The sequence below is a fragment of the Microtus oregoni genome, unplaced genomic scaffold, assembly GCF_018167655.1.
Source record: "Microtus oregoni isolate MIOR12 unplaced genomic scaffold, Mior012 000006F_ref0000085, whole genome shotgun sequence".
Classification (NCBI taxonomy): Eukaryota; Metazoa; Chordata; class Mammalia; order Rodentia; family Cricetidae; genus Microtus; species Microtus oregoni.
In genome coordinates, this window is record NW_024543065.1 from 40,439,558 (window position 1) to 40,455,894 (window position 16,337).

Consider the following 16,337-nt stretch of genomic DNA (forward strand, 5'->3'; position numbering starts at 1 on the left):
TGACTCCACCTTGGGCGTGGTAATTTCCCACCTGTCTGGGGGGTATTCCAATTGTGCAGCAGCTACTGATTTAAGGTTTTCCCTAAATTTGAATTAACGGCCTTTGGCTGATCTCCTTTTGAATGACCCAGGTCTCCCGTATGGTACAGTGGCATGCTAACTATACCGAGAGGGTAACATAGACGCAGGTGCTACAAACCATCTCTGTACAGGAAATAGTTCACAGGATATGGCATGGTAGGTTGTGAAAACCAAGACCTCTGCAGACCACTTGAGATGCTTCCAACTCCGTGGTTGTGTCTGATGCTGGACCTATTAAAAACTCCTCAGCAGTTAAGAGCACTTATCTTGTAGAAGGAAGAGGGTTCAATCACCCGCAAAGGTGGCTCACAAACATATGTAACTTCAGTTCTAGGAGATCTGACTCCCTCCTTCTGACCTCTGAAGAGACCAGGTTTGCACGTGGCGCACATACATACATGAAGGCAAAACACCCAGACACATTAAAAACGAATAAATCTAAAAAAATAAATAAAAACAAACAAAAACCAAAATCCTGCCTTCCACAGACCAACAAGATACCTCAAGTAGATAGAGGCGCTTGCTAATCAAACGGATGACCTGAGCTGGAGCCTCAGATCCTACACGGCGGAAGGAGAAAACTGACCCCACAAGTTGTCCTCTGCCTTCCACATTCGCTCTCTAACACATAAAATAAGTAAACGTGTGTGTGTTTACACTAAACTAAAACCCTCCCTTATGCAGGCCAGAGGATGACGAAGAGGGTCTGTTTGTGTCTCTTCGCGGGAATGCAAAGTGAGTGTGCAGCTCTTCACCTACCCATTCCCTATACCTCGGTCCCCACCCCCACTTCAGCAAATCCCCAAGCAAGCGCCCAAGTCCCCCCCTACAGCTCCTCCCTCCACCGTAGGGCACGTTGCTGGCGGTTCTTGAGCTCCTGGACCCCTTCCGACCCTTCCCTTCGCAACGTTCCTGGCTCCCACTATAGGGCTGCGCCTCTAAACCTCCTTAGACCTCCTGGAAGACGACCAGAAGCAGCGGCGGGGAAGAGCCTAGCATCTGCAGCCGCCACTAGGCCCCGCCCAGCAGCAGCGGAGCAGGGCCGCGCCCGGGACCGCTGCAGAGCGGGGTGAGTGAGAGCGACTAGGAGGGAGGGTGCCAGGTATCCCGGGTCCCCGCCCTGCCCAAGGGGCCGGCGTTGCGACCTTCAGCAGCTCCCTCGGCAGCACGACCTTCAGTTCCCTTTCCCATTTGGCTAGGTCCAATCCTTTCAGGTCCTCAAATCCGACCAAAAAAAAAAAAAAAAAAAAAAGCCCAATCCTAAAGCCCTTCCCTGCTTTGCCCCCCCTCCTCGGGGCACCACGGGGTCCACCGTTTCCCTCCCATATGGTAGAATCCAGAATCCAGAACTCCAGGCCCATCCTCGTAAAGATTCTGAGTCCCTCCCTGTTTCCTGAAGGCAGGAATGCTAGCCAAAAATAGCTCGCCCTTCTAGACTCAGGAGGCTCAGCAGACAACTAGCCACATATATTCTGAAAACCGTCTGATAGCTCAGACACCCCCTCTCCCCCAGAATTCCAGTAATTTAGCTACTGTTCATCACCCCTTCGCCTCTCTTGACTGTGATTTTCAGAGGCGTGGCCCAGTCCTCTTGCCGCAGTTACAGTGCATGGCCCACTGCGGCCCACTCCGGTCTAGGAAGACCCCCCCACTCCAAACACAGAAATATAGTCTTTTTTCTTTGTGGGGGGAGCCTCGCTTCTCAAGGTTGCTTGCTCAGAACTCCTAAAAGCTCTAGGCCTGGCACCCTAAATTCCTTTCTTTTTCAGGTAGAAAAGACCCTAGCCCATAGATTCCGTTAAACTGTGAGGTCTGGCCCTAAATACGCTGCGACCTGGATATGTTTTTTTTTTTTCTTTCTTTTCTCCAGTCAGCGTTGGGGATCAGATAGACAAGGACAGGAGCAGAGAGAGGGAAAATTGAATGAGGGGTAAGACTAGACGTGGGTACCCAAGCTAGGGGCGAGGGGGAGCGGGGAAGGGGACTCCATCTAAAAACAAACCGTAAACATGCAGGTTTCTACGGCAACGGCATTCTCGGGCCTACCCCGGAGAGTTCATTCTAGAGCTATGTCAAGGAGGATAGCCCCTGGGAGCCCCCGCGCCGCCAGCTGCTGTGTCTTCCTGTTTTGTCTCCACGGCAACGGTGACCTCAGCCCTGCACACCCTCCCTGGTTGGGCTAGAAATAGGCGACGGTCTAGTCTTTAGAGGGGGCGTGGTGTGACATTAGCCCCGCCTTGGGGGCCGACCAGGGATAGCTCAAGCGGAGGGAAAGTACCCCCTTCACCGCCCAAATCAGGCCCAAACCCCGCCCTCAGCCCCGCCCTCGCACGCTTCTCAGATGGTCAACTCCACCCAGCCCAAGACCCTTCTGGTCTGCAGCTGTTGGCTCTGTTTCTGCTGCAGACGCCACTGACTGGAGAGGTAAGGCTGCAGAGACCCCGAAGGGAAGGAGTGGTAGCCCAAGATCCTGGGGTCTGGAAAGAGAAGTGAGCAGGGATTCAGATGTCTGGGTCCCTAGAAACACTCCATTTGAGCCAGAACCCTGAGCTCATTCAGGTCTAACATGGTAACGAGAAGGGATTAGAGAGTGGGCGCCTGGGTCTGAGGTAGGACGGTGGGGGTTGAGCCCTTGAGGCTGAGAGAGGTGAGATGGGGTCTGGAATACTAGGTAAGACCGAACAGGCCTGGGATCCGGACTTAGATGGGTCTTGGGGCACGGAGGGCTGGATTTTGGGCTTAATCCGGAGGAGGGCGGGGGTCTGAATTTATTCTGAGGGAGGAAGGACTGGGCTCTGAACTTGGACTGAAGGAGGCGGGTGCGACTGGGATCCGGACTCCAGGGTTTGAGGACCTGGAGAGATGGAGTATAGATTCCTGAATTTCAGGGGAGATGGGACTCTTGGATACGAGGTTTGCATCTGGTGCCCAGCAGTGCTCAGGAGGGGGAGAATTCCGTGGTCTGAACCTCCTTCCACAGGCCCTGTATGGGCAGTTGGAGTGTGGGGGAAGTTGTGGGATTAAGGCTGTGCCCACTGATGGTGTGGGGCGTGGCCGGGAGTCTGATCCGGGCAGTGCCCGAGTCTATGGAGTGATGGATGACATCAGGAGTGTAGCTGGGGGGATGATAGCAGGGGTGCTGGGTGTGGCCCAGGAGAGTGGAACTAGAACTAGGAGGAAGCTCAAGGGGCGTTTCCTTTCCCTGCTTAGGTCTTTGAGCATTCCTGAGCTCTGATTTCAAACGGTGCTGGAGGCCCTGTTGAGGGGCCAGGGCGTTGTCACTCTTGTGTCTCCCTTTCTCTTCTTCCTCCTTTCCTAAACAACCTTCCTCCAGACCAAAGGATTTTTGCTCTTTTCTCCTCCTCCAATGTTTATGGCGGGACAGTAGCCTACTTTTAGCCTACTTTTTTTTTTTTGGAAGACAGGGTCTCTCCATGTATAACCTTGGTTGTCCTGGAACTTGCTCTGTAGACCTCGCTGGCCCTGAGCTCGCAGAGATCCGCCTGTCTCTGCCTCCTGGGATTAAAGGCGATCAGTAGCCCACTTTTTACAGTGCTGGGTATGGGACTAATCCTGGCTTCCCATTGGCCGTTCCAGGCAGAACTGAGGTTCTCCTTTCCTGTGGCATCTACCAGGTGAACTAGCACTGACCTGAAAACATACATTTATTTTGTGTACCTAATTCTAATTTAGCATGAGTTTTACAGCCTGGAGCTGGGAAATCGATGCGTCCTCCAGTTTAGCAAGGCGAATTCGGAGCGTTTTTAAAGGAGTTCAGGTCTGGTGGGTACTCAAGAGTTTAATTTCCCTAACCACATCCCCACTGGTTGTTGGGGGTTGAACCCAGTACCTCCACCTACTTCACCACTACCGATCTCCCCGCTTCCCTATTTTTTTTTGTTTTTTGTTTGTTTGTTTGTTTGTTTTTTGTTTCGAGTTTTGGTTTGTCTTGAAGTCTAAGACTACAGGAAGGCCTTGAATTTCCAATTCGGCCTTTGCCAGGGTTCTGGGAATATAGTCCTGCGCTACCAGGTCACACTCTTCTCCAATCCATTCTTGGAGGGCCAAAAAAAAAAAAGATAAAATAAAAAAATTCCCAGTACTTGGGAGACAGAGGCATGCGGATCTCTGTGAGCGCCAGGCCAGCACATAGTAAGCGCCAGGAGAGCGAGGGTTACAGAGCAAGAGCTTGTCTCAAAATAGATTTTTAAAATGTACTTGCTTTGCATGGGGTTGGGGACGCACGTACCACAAGGCATGTGTGGAGGTCATAGGACAACTTGTGGGAGTCAGTTCTGTCTGGCACCCAACTCACTTTTCAAGGAACCACACACCCTCTCGCCTCCTCCTAGAACCCAGGATTCTTCCCCATCCCCCCCACCCCCACACGCTGAGTCAGTTCTGCCTGGTTCTCCCAACTCACTTTTCAAGGAACCACAAATCAGACCCTCCTGCTTCTTTGGAAACGCGCGCGCACGCGCACACACACACACACACACACATTCTCCTACACACACGTACACGTACAGCCAGTCTCTGGCTAGGGTGTCCTGGAGGGGCTGGCAGCCTCCGAGTGGGTCTCCTGGATTTTGGCACCACCTCCTGGTCCCTGTCACATAGCCCAGACTGAGGCCCTTAAAGCCCTTATAAGGCGCGGAGACGCCGGGCGAGGCTGGGCTTCCCGCTCCCAGAACCTCCGCCCAGGGATCTCACTCCAGCCGACTGCAACGCTGGGCTAAACAGTTAACACACTCAGGCCCCTAGCGGTCCCGAGGGCCGGCCCTTTGTCCACTTTTGCTTCCACCTCGCCCACGCGGTTAATCCTAGGGGAGGGACGAGAGGGCGGTGCTTCCTCCGGTTACCCTCTGAGACCTCACCCCGGGGCAGGCCGCCAAGTATGCGTCCCCACCCGGAGATTTGTCCCTGCTGTCGCGTCTAGGGCTCGGGGTCAGGGTGCTGCAAGGGAGGACAGTCTGAGTTCCGTCCTGACTGCCTTTCTCCTTCTCAGGGCTTCTGTTCAGCCTTTTCCAGGTGCTCAACCATTTCCGCCTTCACAGCGTGATCTTCCTCCTTCCAGTCTTCAGTTAAGACAGCAGGTGAGTGTGCTAGTGTCCCCATTTCCTAGTTCTTGAGAGTGAAACAGTTGTGGTCTGGACTGTAGTTACAGTTCTTGAAGGTGAACGGCTGGGGTAGGAAGAGCTCCGAGTTTAAGGGAAAAGGCTGGGGGGTTCTGGATCTAAGGGAAGAGTATCTAGGGTGCTTTTCTTTTGAGTCTTTGGAGGAGGGCCTGGAGCCTGGACCCCTGAGCCTAAGAGCGAAGTGCTTGGAACCTGAACTTCTGAGTCTATGATAGGAGGGCTGGTGATTTCCTGGGTCTTAACTAAGGGAGGTTGACCAGGAATACTGAACTGGATCTGCAGGATCTAGGGCCCCATCTCTGGGTATGAGGGAGGATGGGAATGGTGCCTCGATTCCTAGATCCCCGATAGAGGAGGAGCCTGGTAAGGTTCCAGATGATATAATCAGAGTTATCCGTGTGCCTAAGAAGTTGTATCCAGGAGCTGGCTCCTGTGTACTTTTGGGAGCTCTTCTGGGACGGTGTGAGCTTCCAGAGGTTAAAGCCTGCCCTTTTGTCTTTCCACGGGCCTGACCTTAGCATGACTTTTCCTGAGGGAACGTTAGGAATAGCTTATGCTTGTCTCGGAGCATAAGATGATGTACCGCTGCGGGATGGTGGGAAATAAGGGAGGCAAAGACAGGCGGATCTCTGTGAGTTCCAGGCCAGCCTGGTCTACAGAGTGAGTTCCAGGACATCCAGGGCTACACAGAGAAACCCTGTCTCAAAAACAAAAAAGGATGATGGACCAAAAAAGGATGATAATCTGTTAAGCCAGGTACAGCCTGTTGAGCCAGTGAGTTGATTGGGATACTTACAGGGAGGGGCATGGGCATCACTGAAAAACCCACCCCAGCATGGGTGATGAAAGATACATTTCTGGGTCACAGGTCGGTGGGCCTCGTACCTTTTACGCATGGACAGCCGTAGATGCCAGCGCGGGAAGATCCCTAATTTAGGCCAAAAATGGGTTCAGAGTCATGTGTGAAAGCAACCTGGGACAGGAATAAGGGTGAGGTGTTCGGCCTGGACCATCCCAGCAACCCAGGAGCTGGTGTGGGTGTTTGTATGAAACTTCAAATTGAAATATATTTTCAGTATATAGCCCATGTAACCCAGGTTGGCTTTGAACTCCCTGAGTAGCTGAGGATAGTCTTGAACTTCTGATCCTCCAGTCTCCACCTTCCGTGTGCTTACAGTCATGTACCAGCCCACACCTGGTCCATCCTGTGTTGAGGATCAAACCCTCTACCAACAGAGCTGTAAAGTCATACCTTCCTCGGTTTGTTTGTAAAATGCAGCCACGCTGAAATACTTCCTTCAGGGTAACTTGAATGAATTCGTGTTCACGACCTGTTTGGCTCAGAATAAACTATCATGTCTTTTTTTTTTTTTAAAGAAAGAAAGAAAGAAAGAAAGAAAGAAAGAAAGATACATTCCTGGAGCATACTTGTATGTAGCTGGGCAGAAGGTTTTTCGAGACAGGGTTTCTCTGTGTAGATCTGCCCATCTGCAACTCCTGTAGACTAGGCTGGCCTAGAACTCAGAGATCCACCAGCCTCTGCTTCCCAAGGACTGGGGATTAAAGGCGTGCGCCACCACTGCCCAACTAAATAAAATATCCACCCCCCCACACTCCCCGAATCCAATGAAATATCCACCACCCACCTGCATCCCATCTTAATTGCTCAATGCTTCCCTCCGACACACAAGGTTTCTCTGTAGCTTTGGAGCATGTCCTGGAACTTGCTCTGTAGATCAGGCTGGCCTCGAACTCTGCCTCGTGAGTGCTGGGATTGAAGGCGTGTGCCACTATTGCCTGGCTGATGCTCATATATTCTTGTGGTGGGGCTTCAGTTTTGGTAAGGGACCTTATACCGTAACCTTGTAACTTTCTAAGTGTGTTTCCTGAACGTTGAAAGTTCCTATGGTCATTTTTCTTTCTAACATGTAATTATTTCGTGTGTATGTTTTCTTTTGTGTTTTTTTTTGTTTGTTTGTTTTGTTTTTGTTTTCTGGGACAGGATTTCACTGTAGTTTTAGAGCCTGTCCTGGAACTAACTCTTGTAGGCCAGGCTGGCCTCACACTCACAGAGATCCGCCTGCCTCTGCCTCGTGAATGCTGGGATTAAAGGTGTGTGCATACCTGAGGCAGTATATGGAGGTTAGAGGACAATTTGCAGAATTCAGTTCTATGCACCATGTGGATCTTGCGAGTTGAATTCAGGACTGCCATGCTTTGTTGCAAGTTCCTTTACCTGCTGAGCATCTAATTTGGCCCGGGTCTTCTTAGCTTTTGAGTCATTTGAGCCTCTCCCCTCCCTCCAGCAGCTGATGTTAAGTCAGAGGAAATAACTGTAGAATGATACTAGCAATAAGGAAGTTTATTTTCCAGGGTCTGGGAACCACCTCCCCAGCATCAGCTGAGAGGTCAGACAGTCATGCTGAGGAGGGCTCTGGCATCTGGTCCCTGTTCTGAGTCTCCAGGACAAGGAAATAGAAGCTGTGGTTTGTCACTGGAAAAAAAGATGGTAGTCCTTCTACCCCCATTCTATGTCTGGGTCACATGGGACGTCAGAAGAGTGAGAGGCCTGTCCTGAGGTCCAACCCTGCAGGACTGATCTTGAAAACTATAAATTACAGTGGATGAAGCTGGGCCACTGATCGGTGGGAGTAGAGGGAGTTGGATTTTCCTGAACTTGAGGAACCTGTTGACTGAGTCCCTATAGGAAATGATAAGGCTTACTGATAGGAAAAAGGAAACCGAGCTGTCTTTTTAACATGTTTCCACGTCTGAAGTAGGATTAGGGGGAGGATGGGTGAAATTTAGGAGGGAAAGAAAACTTGATGTTCCAGATCAGAGGTCTTTGGGAGGGCAGTGAGAAGGATGGAGGTCCAGCACTCTGGTTAGATGTGGGCGCTGGAACTGACGTTGGACTATTGGATGTGTGGGGGCTGCTAATGTCTAGGTTGCTTTTACATAAAAGAAATCTTTTTTTGTTGTTGTTTCTGTTTTTTTTTTTTGAGACAGGGTTTCTCTGTGTAGTCCTGACTGTCCTGGAACTAGCTCTGTAGACCAGGCTGGTCTCGAACTCACAGAGATCCACCTGCCTCTGCCTCCCGAGTGCTGGGATTAAAGGCGTGCACCACCACCACCCGGCCATAAAAGAAATCTTTTTGCTGGGCAGTGGTGGCACACGCCTTTAATCCTAGCACTCGGGAGGCAGAGACAGGTAAATCTCAGTGAGTTCCAGGCCAACCGCTGGGGCATTTATACAGAGAAACCCTGTCTTATACTGAAAAAAGAAAAAAAAGTTTACTCACAGGGCCTAAAGTATGAGGAAGTTTGAGTCTTGGCTGTGGGGAAACTACAGAGGCCTGGCTTGCTGCAGAGTCAAAGGGGGAACCTCCGTTCATAGGGCCTGGGGTATAAAGCCCCAGGTCATGCAGAGGAGGAAATGACACAGGCAGGATCTTAGACCATAATGCTTTTTTTTTTTTTTTTGCTGGTGGACCTCACTGAAGGTTGAATGATATAAAATATATATATTTAAAGGTAGAATCTTTCATTTTGTAGCCCAAGCAGGCCTAGATTAACACAGGCTGGCTTCTATCTCATGGTAACCCTACCTCAACCTTTGAAATGCTGGGTTCACAGTCTGCACTTCTGCACTTCGTCTATGCAGTGCAGGAGTTGGAGCCAGGCCCCTTCCTGAATGGTAGGCAAGCGTGTTATCAACTGAGCCACATCCTCAAGAGCACATCTTAGGTGCGCATTTGGGGTGGGTTCTGTGTGTACACACGTGTGGAGGGGTTGGTGCTCTCCTTCCGTCCACCAGGTGTCTCCCAGGGATCCAGTTAGGTTTGTCCAGCATGGCAACAAGTTCCTTTGTCCACTGTCTCCCTGGCCCACAATACTTCAGTAGTTGAGGGTTTGCTGAGTTCCTGGGGAAGGAGAGCAAGAAGTGCTGCTTTGGGTCTCTGGATTCTGAGTTCTCTCACAGGTAGATTTGGGATGAGCCTAGAACCTAGGTGACCAATTCATTTTTTGTTTTGTTTTTTGTTTTTCAAGACAGGGTTTCTCTATGTAGCTTTGAAGCCTGTTCTGGAACTCACTGTGTAGACCAGGCTGGCCTGGAACTCACAGAGATCCATTTGCTTCTGCCTCCTGAGTGCTGGGATTAAAGGCGTGTGCCACCACCACCTGGCTGACCAATGAATTCATTCTTATAGTTAATAAACAAGTTCCACCACCCCTCCCCCCCCCCCCCCCCCCCCATTTGACAGGGATTCTCTGTGTGGCCTTAGCTGTTTTGGAACTTGCTCTGAAGACCAGGCTGGCCTCGAACTCACAGAGTTCCTTCTGAATGCTGATATTAAAGGTGTTCACCACCACTTCCTGAGTAACAAGTTCCATATTTTGAGGCATACCCTTGTCAGAGTTCAGAGTAATTGTTCCAAGACAGATGAGGGGCTGGGTGCCTGGATTCCTCGCTATGAGACCTTATCCAAATGCTTTTGTTTTTTCTCAGCCATGCCGGTAACAGTAACCCGCACCACCATCACGACTACGACGACATCATCCTCCACTATTGTGGGGTCCCCTCGGGCACTGACGCAGCCCCTGGGCCTCCTGCGTCTCCTGCAGCTAATATCCACTTGTGTGGCTTTCTCACTGGTTGCCAGTGTGGCTGCTTGGACTGGGCCCATGGGTAACTGGGCCATGTTCACCTGGTGTTTCTGCTTTGCTGTGACCCTCATCATCCTGATCGTGGAATTAGGCGGACTCCAGACCCGCTTCCCCCTGTCATGGCGAAACTTCCCCATCACCTACGCGTGCTATGCAGCTCTCTTCTGCCTGTCGTCTTCCATCATCTATCCCACCACCTATGTGCAGTTCATGGCTCACGGACGTACCCGGGACCACGCCATCGCCGCCACCACCTTCTCCTGTGTCGCCTGTTTGGCCTATGCCACTGAAGTGGCTTGGACTCGTGCAAGGCCTGGTGAGATCACTGGCTACATGGCTACAGTGCCAGGGCTGCTCAAAGTTTTTGAGACCTTTGTAGCCTGTATCATCTTTGCCTTCATCAGCGAACCGCTTCTGTACCAGCAAAAGCCAGCCCTGGAGTGGTGTGTGGCAGTCTATGCTATCTGCTTCATACTAGCTGGGGTGACCATCCTGCTCAACCTGGGGGATTGTACTAACATGTTGCCCATCCCCTTTCCCACCTTCCTGTCAGGCCTGGCCTTACTGTCTGTCCTCTTGTATGCCACTGCCATTGTCCTTTGGCCCCTCTACCAATTTGATCAGAGGTATAATGGCTTCCCCCGGCGTTCCTCGGATGTCAGCTGCACTTATACACACCCGCACTCAGTGTGTTACTGGGACCGCCGACTGGCGGTGGCCATCCTGACGGGTGTCAACCTGCTGGCATATGTGTCTGATCTGGTGTACTCCACTCGTCTGGTGTTTGTCAAGGTCTAAGGTTAACGAGGGGCTCCCCTCCCCATCCCTTCTTGCGGCCTCTTCATCTGATTACCCACGCTTTTGGTATCGTGCTGTTTCCTCTTCCTACTTCCCTCCCATTTGCTCTTCCTCCTATGTATTCTTCCTGACTTACTGTTCCCTTTCCTTGTTTCCTTTTCTTCCCTTTCCTCTACCTGTTTGCTTGCCCATATCCTGTTTTGCCCCTGAGCTCTCTCCGTAGCGCTCTGCCTTACCTCTTTCGTATTGTGTTTCTCTTGTTCTCTGGTTGGTTTTGTCACCTGCCTGTTTTCCTGGGAGCCCTCAGAATTCCTGCTTTCTCTCCCTCACCCCTCAAAGGTGCTGGCCCCACACATCCCATACTCCTTTGCAGTTCTTCATCCATGGGCCTTTTTCGGGGCCTCATTGCCAAAGCATGTCTGCCTGCCTGCTTGTCTGCCTTAGCTGTGCCTTAGTGTGTGTGTGTGTGTGTGTGTGTGTGTGTGTGTGTGTGTGTGTAAGTGGTTGGGGAGCAGGCTGTATATCACACCTCTCCTTTAGGTTCAAAACCCTGGAGGTCAGTGATTCCCTGTAGCCAGGAGTCATTAAGTAGAGTCTGTCTCTATCTGTCACTCAGTTTTCTTTAAATTGGCTCTTGAATTTTTACCAGATTTCCTGAAAACCTGTTTATCCTAGATGAAGCAAAGGATGGATACCTTTTGCTGACTTATTCTCTGTGCTATTCCAAAAAACAAGCATAAAAAGCAACAAACAGAAATCCACCAAAATAGCCACATGGTCTTCAAGATGACTCTGAAGTATTTCTGAGGGGCAGTCACAGTACCCTCCTATCTCAGTGTTAAAAATACCATGACCCGCTTTAGCATGGAGAAGAAAAGCGGCCTCTGCCGGCCTTAAAGGCACTATTAGCCTCTTTGATTTTTTCTTCCTGAATATGAAGGCAAAAACAAAACATCTAAGAAGCTCTTTTGGTTTCTGGAGACAGGATTTCTCTGTAGCCTTGGAGCCCGTCCTGGAACTAGCTCTTGTAGACCAGGCTGGCCTCGAACTCACAGAGATCCCCCTGCCTCTGCCGAGTGCTGGGATTAAAGGCCTGCACCATCACCCACCGCCCGGCTTTTTGTTTATTTTTTTTAAAGGTTTTTGAGACAGGGTCTCATATAGCTCAGGCTGGTTTCAAAGCTGTGTAGCTGAGGCTGCCCTTGGATCCTTGGTCTTCCCATCTCCGCTTCCCGGTGCTGAGATTACAGGTTTACTACCACACTCCAATTGTGTAGCCTCATTCAGGAGAGAAGTTCCTTAACTCTTAACAATCTTTTCTTTGGGGGGTGGGGGTGTGTGTGTCAGGGTTGGAATGCCTTGTGTGTGCTGCACACACACCCAGGTCTGTGTGTGTTAGTTGCTTCTTGCTGCTGCTTTTCTGCTTCTCTGGGACTCACATGCATTACTTGGTATACATATATATATATAAAATAAGTGTATAAATATATATTTTATTTTTTTTTAATTTTCTGGAGCTTTCAGTTCCTCTAGCTCCTACTGTCAGTCATCCCTTCCCACCCCCCACGTCCATAATGTTCTTTTTTAGAATCTCAATATAAAGATAACAGGAAGACTCATGCTTTATTTATCACGGCTGGGGGGAGTCTGGGAAGGTGGGTGGGGAAGGCTCGAAGAGAGGGTTGAGACCCAGATTTTTCAGTTTGATGTCGGAGGGGTGTTGCGACTAAGAACCTTGGGCTTCATCAGAAAACAGTGGCAGTGTCTGGAATTTTTTTTTTCCTTGAGACCGTTTCACGTAGCCTAGGCAGACCTCAAAATCACTATGTAGCCAAGGATGAACTCAAGGCCTGCCTCCACCTCCAGTGTTGGGATTGCAGGCATGAGCCACCACTTCCCCTTTATGTAGGGCTAAGGACTGAACCCAGAGCTTGGCACTTGGCCAACGGAGCTATGTACCATAGCCTCTTTGTTTTCTAAATTATTCTGTAAAACCATGAGAGCTCGGAGGTTGGTTAAAAGCACATGCTTCAGCATCTGACTTTGAATCCCGGTACCCATGGAATAAGCTGAGCATCTCTCAAATTCATGCAACATTCCTGCCATGGATGGGGGACAGGGGAACAGAGACAGGAGAATCACTGGGGCTTGCTGGCTTCCTGCCTCAGAGTGAAGGAAGGTGACTAGATTAACTCTTTTCTGGCCTCCATGTCCACATTCACACAGACATACACAGACATTTTTCATCTTTTGTGGGCTAAGAACGGCATGAACATGATTTCTCCCCCAGAGAGTCGCATGAGTACGTGAGAAATACAAAGCACCATGGCTTGGCAAGTGGCTCGCTTAGCATGTACAAGGCCCTGGCAGTCCTCTCCCTAGCAACGCACACAGAGATTCAGGAGGAAAATCTCAGAAATCCAGTATCCTGGGGCCAGAGGAGGTGACCTTGTAGTTACAAATGCTTGACCTCAGCCCAAAGCACCCACATCAGCAGCTCACAACAGTTTTAGGAGACTGGATAGCTCAGAGGTTAAAACTGCTGACACCCTCTGGTCTCCACCACTTACACAGACTTATACAGGTAAGCCTTAAAAAAAAAATTCAGCGTCCAAGCTGAGCATGGTTGCCCCTTGCCTTTAATGTTAGCACTAGGGAGGGAGAGGCAGGCAGATCTCTGGGTACAAGGCTAGCCTGGTCTACAGAGCTAGCTGCAGAACAGCCACTTCTACCCAGGGAGCCCTGCCTCAAAAAAAAAAAAACAAAAAACAAAAACAAAACAAAAAAAAGAAAAACAAACATATATATTCCAATTTGAGTGCAAAAGCTTTCTCCAAAATGCACTCCTTTCCCCCTGTTTCTCAGCACAGACTCTTGGTGCATGGAGACCATTCTTTCTCCTGAGTTCCACTCATATCTGCCTCCTCCTTGACTACCCTCTGTCCAACTTATCCTTTCCCCAAAGGGCCCACTCCATCCAGTTCTGATCCTGCCCATCCCTGCTGAAATACACCTGAAGAAGGTATCACATACGGAAAACACACGCGTAGAACACCTAGAGATTCCAGGATCGGGTTGGAGAGATGGCTCAGGGCTTAAAAGCACTGGCTTCTCTTCCAGAGGACCCGAGTTCAACTCCCAGCACCCACATGGTAGCTCACAACTGCTTACAACTCCAGTTCCAGGTGTCTGGCACCTTCACAGGCAAAAGACCAATGCATATAAAAATAAATCATTAAAAACAATTCAAGGATTAGCTGGGCAGTGGTGGTGCACGCCTTTAATCCCAGCATTTGGCAGCCCGGTCAACAAAGCGAGCTCTGGCAGAGCCAGTATTGTTACACGGGGAAACCCTGTCTGGAAAAACCAAAAAGAAAAAATTCAGGATCACAGGATCCTTTTTTTTCCCCACCTGTAACTTGGAAAACGAAGGACATGACTGCTCTTAGGTATGATGGAGGAGGTTTATTGTAGAGAAAAGGGAGAGCATAGCCAGAGAAAGACATCTGGGAGAGTTCAGAGTGAACAGGACTGAGCTGGGCCCCCGTGAGAGAGTGGGGAGGGGAAAGCCAGGAGACCAAGAGGTCAGGACAGTAAAGGGTAGACAGAAGAACTGTGTAACCAAGCTAGCTGGGCTCTACACGGAAGGACAACTGGGGGAAGGGCAGCTCAACCTCGTCTGGAGAAGTTCAGGTAGGGATTGGGGTATGCTAGCTACACTCTACTAACAGGTAGGGACTGAGGAAAGCAGGGAGAACCTGGCTGCCAGGTCTGCTTTGATATGTTAAATAGGAACGTCAGCCTTTTGACCCGGGTTTAAGATTCAACAGGAAGTACATAGGAGAAGGGCCAGTTAGGACACGCACTCAGCGAAAGAAAAGTCTTTTATTTTTTTATTTTTCAGTGGTTACCAAGACCTATGTGCATGAATCCCTCTTTTTAGGAGGGCATCACACCCACTCCTTCCCCTACCTGGTTCAGAATACCTTCTAGAAGATACCAGAAAGAACAGCTAGAGGGTTGTGTTGATGGATCAGTCGGTACAAGGTCCTCGGTTTAATCCTCAGCACCTGAGCACTCAGGCTGTGGTAAGCCACGTACACCTAGAGGTGGCTTGCAGGGTGGGCAGGGAACTCTGCGTTCAGCGTTCTGCGAAGGGTGCTTAAGGGTTGACTTGAATTCCTCCACCACCCCTGCACCTTCTGGAATCCCGAAGCAAAACCGCAAAGAAGGCGCGGTGCTAAACAGGCAACCGCGCTAATGCCTGCGTCCAGTCCGACGCGCAGGGCACGCTGGGAGGAGTAGTTCTCTATTGCTTCCCAAAAATTGCCCCTACGAAGTCCCAACTATAAGTCCCAGAGTGCACTGAGCTCGACGGTCTGGCGGGCCAGGGTTCTCCAAGACCTATGAGCCGCTTCCTGCCAGAATGGACCGGTTGGAGTGCCAGAACTACGGGAAAGGCGCACCGTGGGGCGTGGCTTGGGGGAGGAACGCAGGGGAGTAAACCTGGTGGGGGTGCCTGGGAAACCCCAGGGAGACACAGAGTCGGGAGAAGCCCCCATCCAGATTGTCACAGGGAGACACGAGAGACCCACGAGACCGAGTCACAGAGAGATCCACAAAACCCTCACAACCAGATATAGTCATAGGGAGACACCGAGGAGACAGGCCCTCAGAGATGGAGAGTTACAGGGAGACACGCAGTGGGGAGGAACCTCCAGAGACGGAGAGCTGTAGGGAGAGACACAGTGGGGGAGAAATCTCTGAGACTCACGGGGAGATAGAGGAGGGAGAAACCCCAGAGAAGGAGCGGTCACAGGGAGACACCGAGGAGGGTGGGACTCCCAGAGACAGGGGAATGCGGAGGGCGAAAAGACCACTAGAGACAGAGTCACAAGGAGTGGGGAGGGATCCCCAAAGACAAAGAGGGTCACAGAGCCTAAAAGAAAAATCCTGAATGGGTCCGAGAGAAGGGGACAGAAGAAAAGAGGCATAGGAAAGGAGGGACAGGCAACTATTCAGGGAGAGCATCCCCTAGCGACAGAAGGGGAGAAATACAAAAGCAGGGAGTGACGGACATCGGAAAACGCTGAACTTAACGGGCAGAGAGGTGAAGCAGGGAACATATGTTAGTGGAGAAAAGACCGGGAAAGGCAGGAAGGTGGAGATGAAAACACTTCCAGTGCACCAAGTGGGGCATGAGGAGAGATGTGAGCAAGAAAACGAAAGAGGCAGATTGGGGAAATGGAGAGAAAACACAGAGGAGAGAAGAAAGAGAAGAAGAGACAAGAAACGGGAGAGAAAGGAGGGACACACCCAGAGGGAGGCGAAGCTGTAAATTCAGAGATCAGAGAGCAATAAAGAGCCTGCAGCATCACGGGGAGTGAGACGCTAGCCTCTCGGTTCATTCGGAAGTCCTCAACACTGAACACAAAAGTTTCTTGATTCAAGGATTAATATGACCAGAGAACCACAGATCTAGCCCAGATTCACGAGCCTGACAAGACCGACCCATGCAACTGAGTAGGGAGGAAAGTGGAGTGAGGGGGACCAGGATGACAGAATGGAATGGATTTGGGGGGAAGGGGATGGACAAGTGTAAGAGGATGTACCCTACCTGCATATAGCCTGCGGAATGGGTGTGTGCACGTG

General features: G+C 50.6%; 1 protein-coding gene across 3 annotated transcripts; it reads left to right on the forward strand.

Annotated features, from left to right (window-relative positions):
* The first annotated feature begins 910 nt into the window (after nt 1-910).
* Nucleotides 911-11,742, forward strand: Myadm (myeloid associated differentiation marker). Of its 3 annotated transcripts, none has more exons than XM_041654706.1 (3): nt 911-1,150; nt 5,090-5,177; nt 9,730-11,742. In XM_041654706.1, exon 3 carries the CDS (start codon nt 9,732-9,734, stop codon nt 10,683-10,685), a length of 954 nt encoding a protein of 317 aa, XP_041510640.1. In that variant the 5' UTR covers nt 911-1,150; nt 5,090-5,177; nt 9,730-9,731; the 3' UTR covers nt 10,686-11,742. The 3 variants fall into 3 exon arrangements, with proteins under 3 accessions (XP_041510640.1, XP_041510641.1, XP_041510642.1); XM_041654707.1 differs by lacking the exon at nt 911-1,150 and adding an exon at nt 2,412-2,505; XM_041654708.1 differs by lacking the exon at nt 911-1,150 and adding an exon at nt 3,846-3,864.
* The last annotated feature ends 4,595 nt before the right edge of the window (nt 11,743-16,337 follow it).

What these genes read in the sequence shown, in the direction of transcription:
- Myadm (XM_041654706.1), top strand. Translation starts at nt 9,732, where the DNA reads ATGCCGGTAACAGTAACCCGCACCACCATCACGACTACGACGACATCA.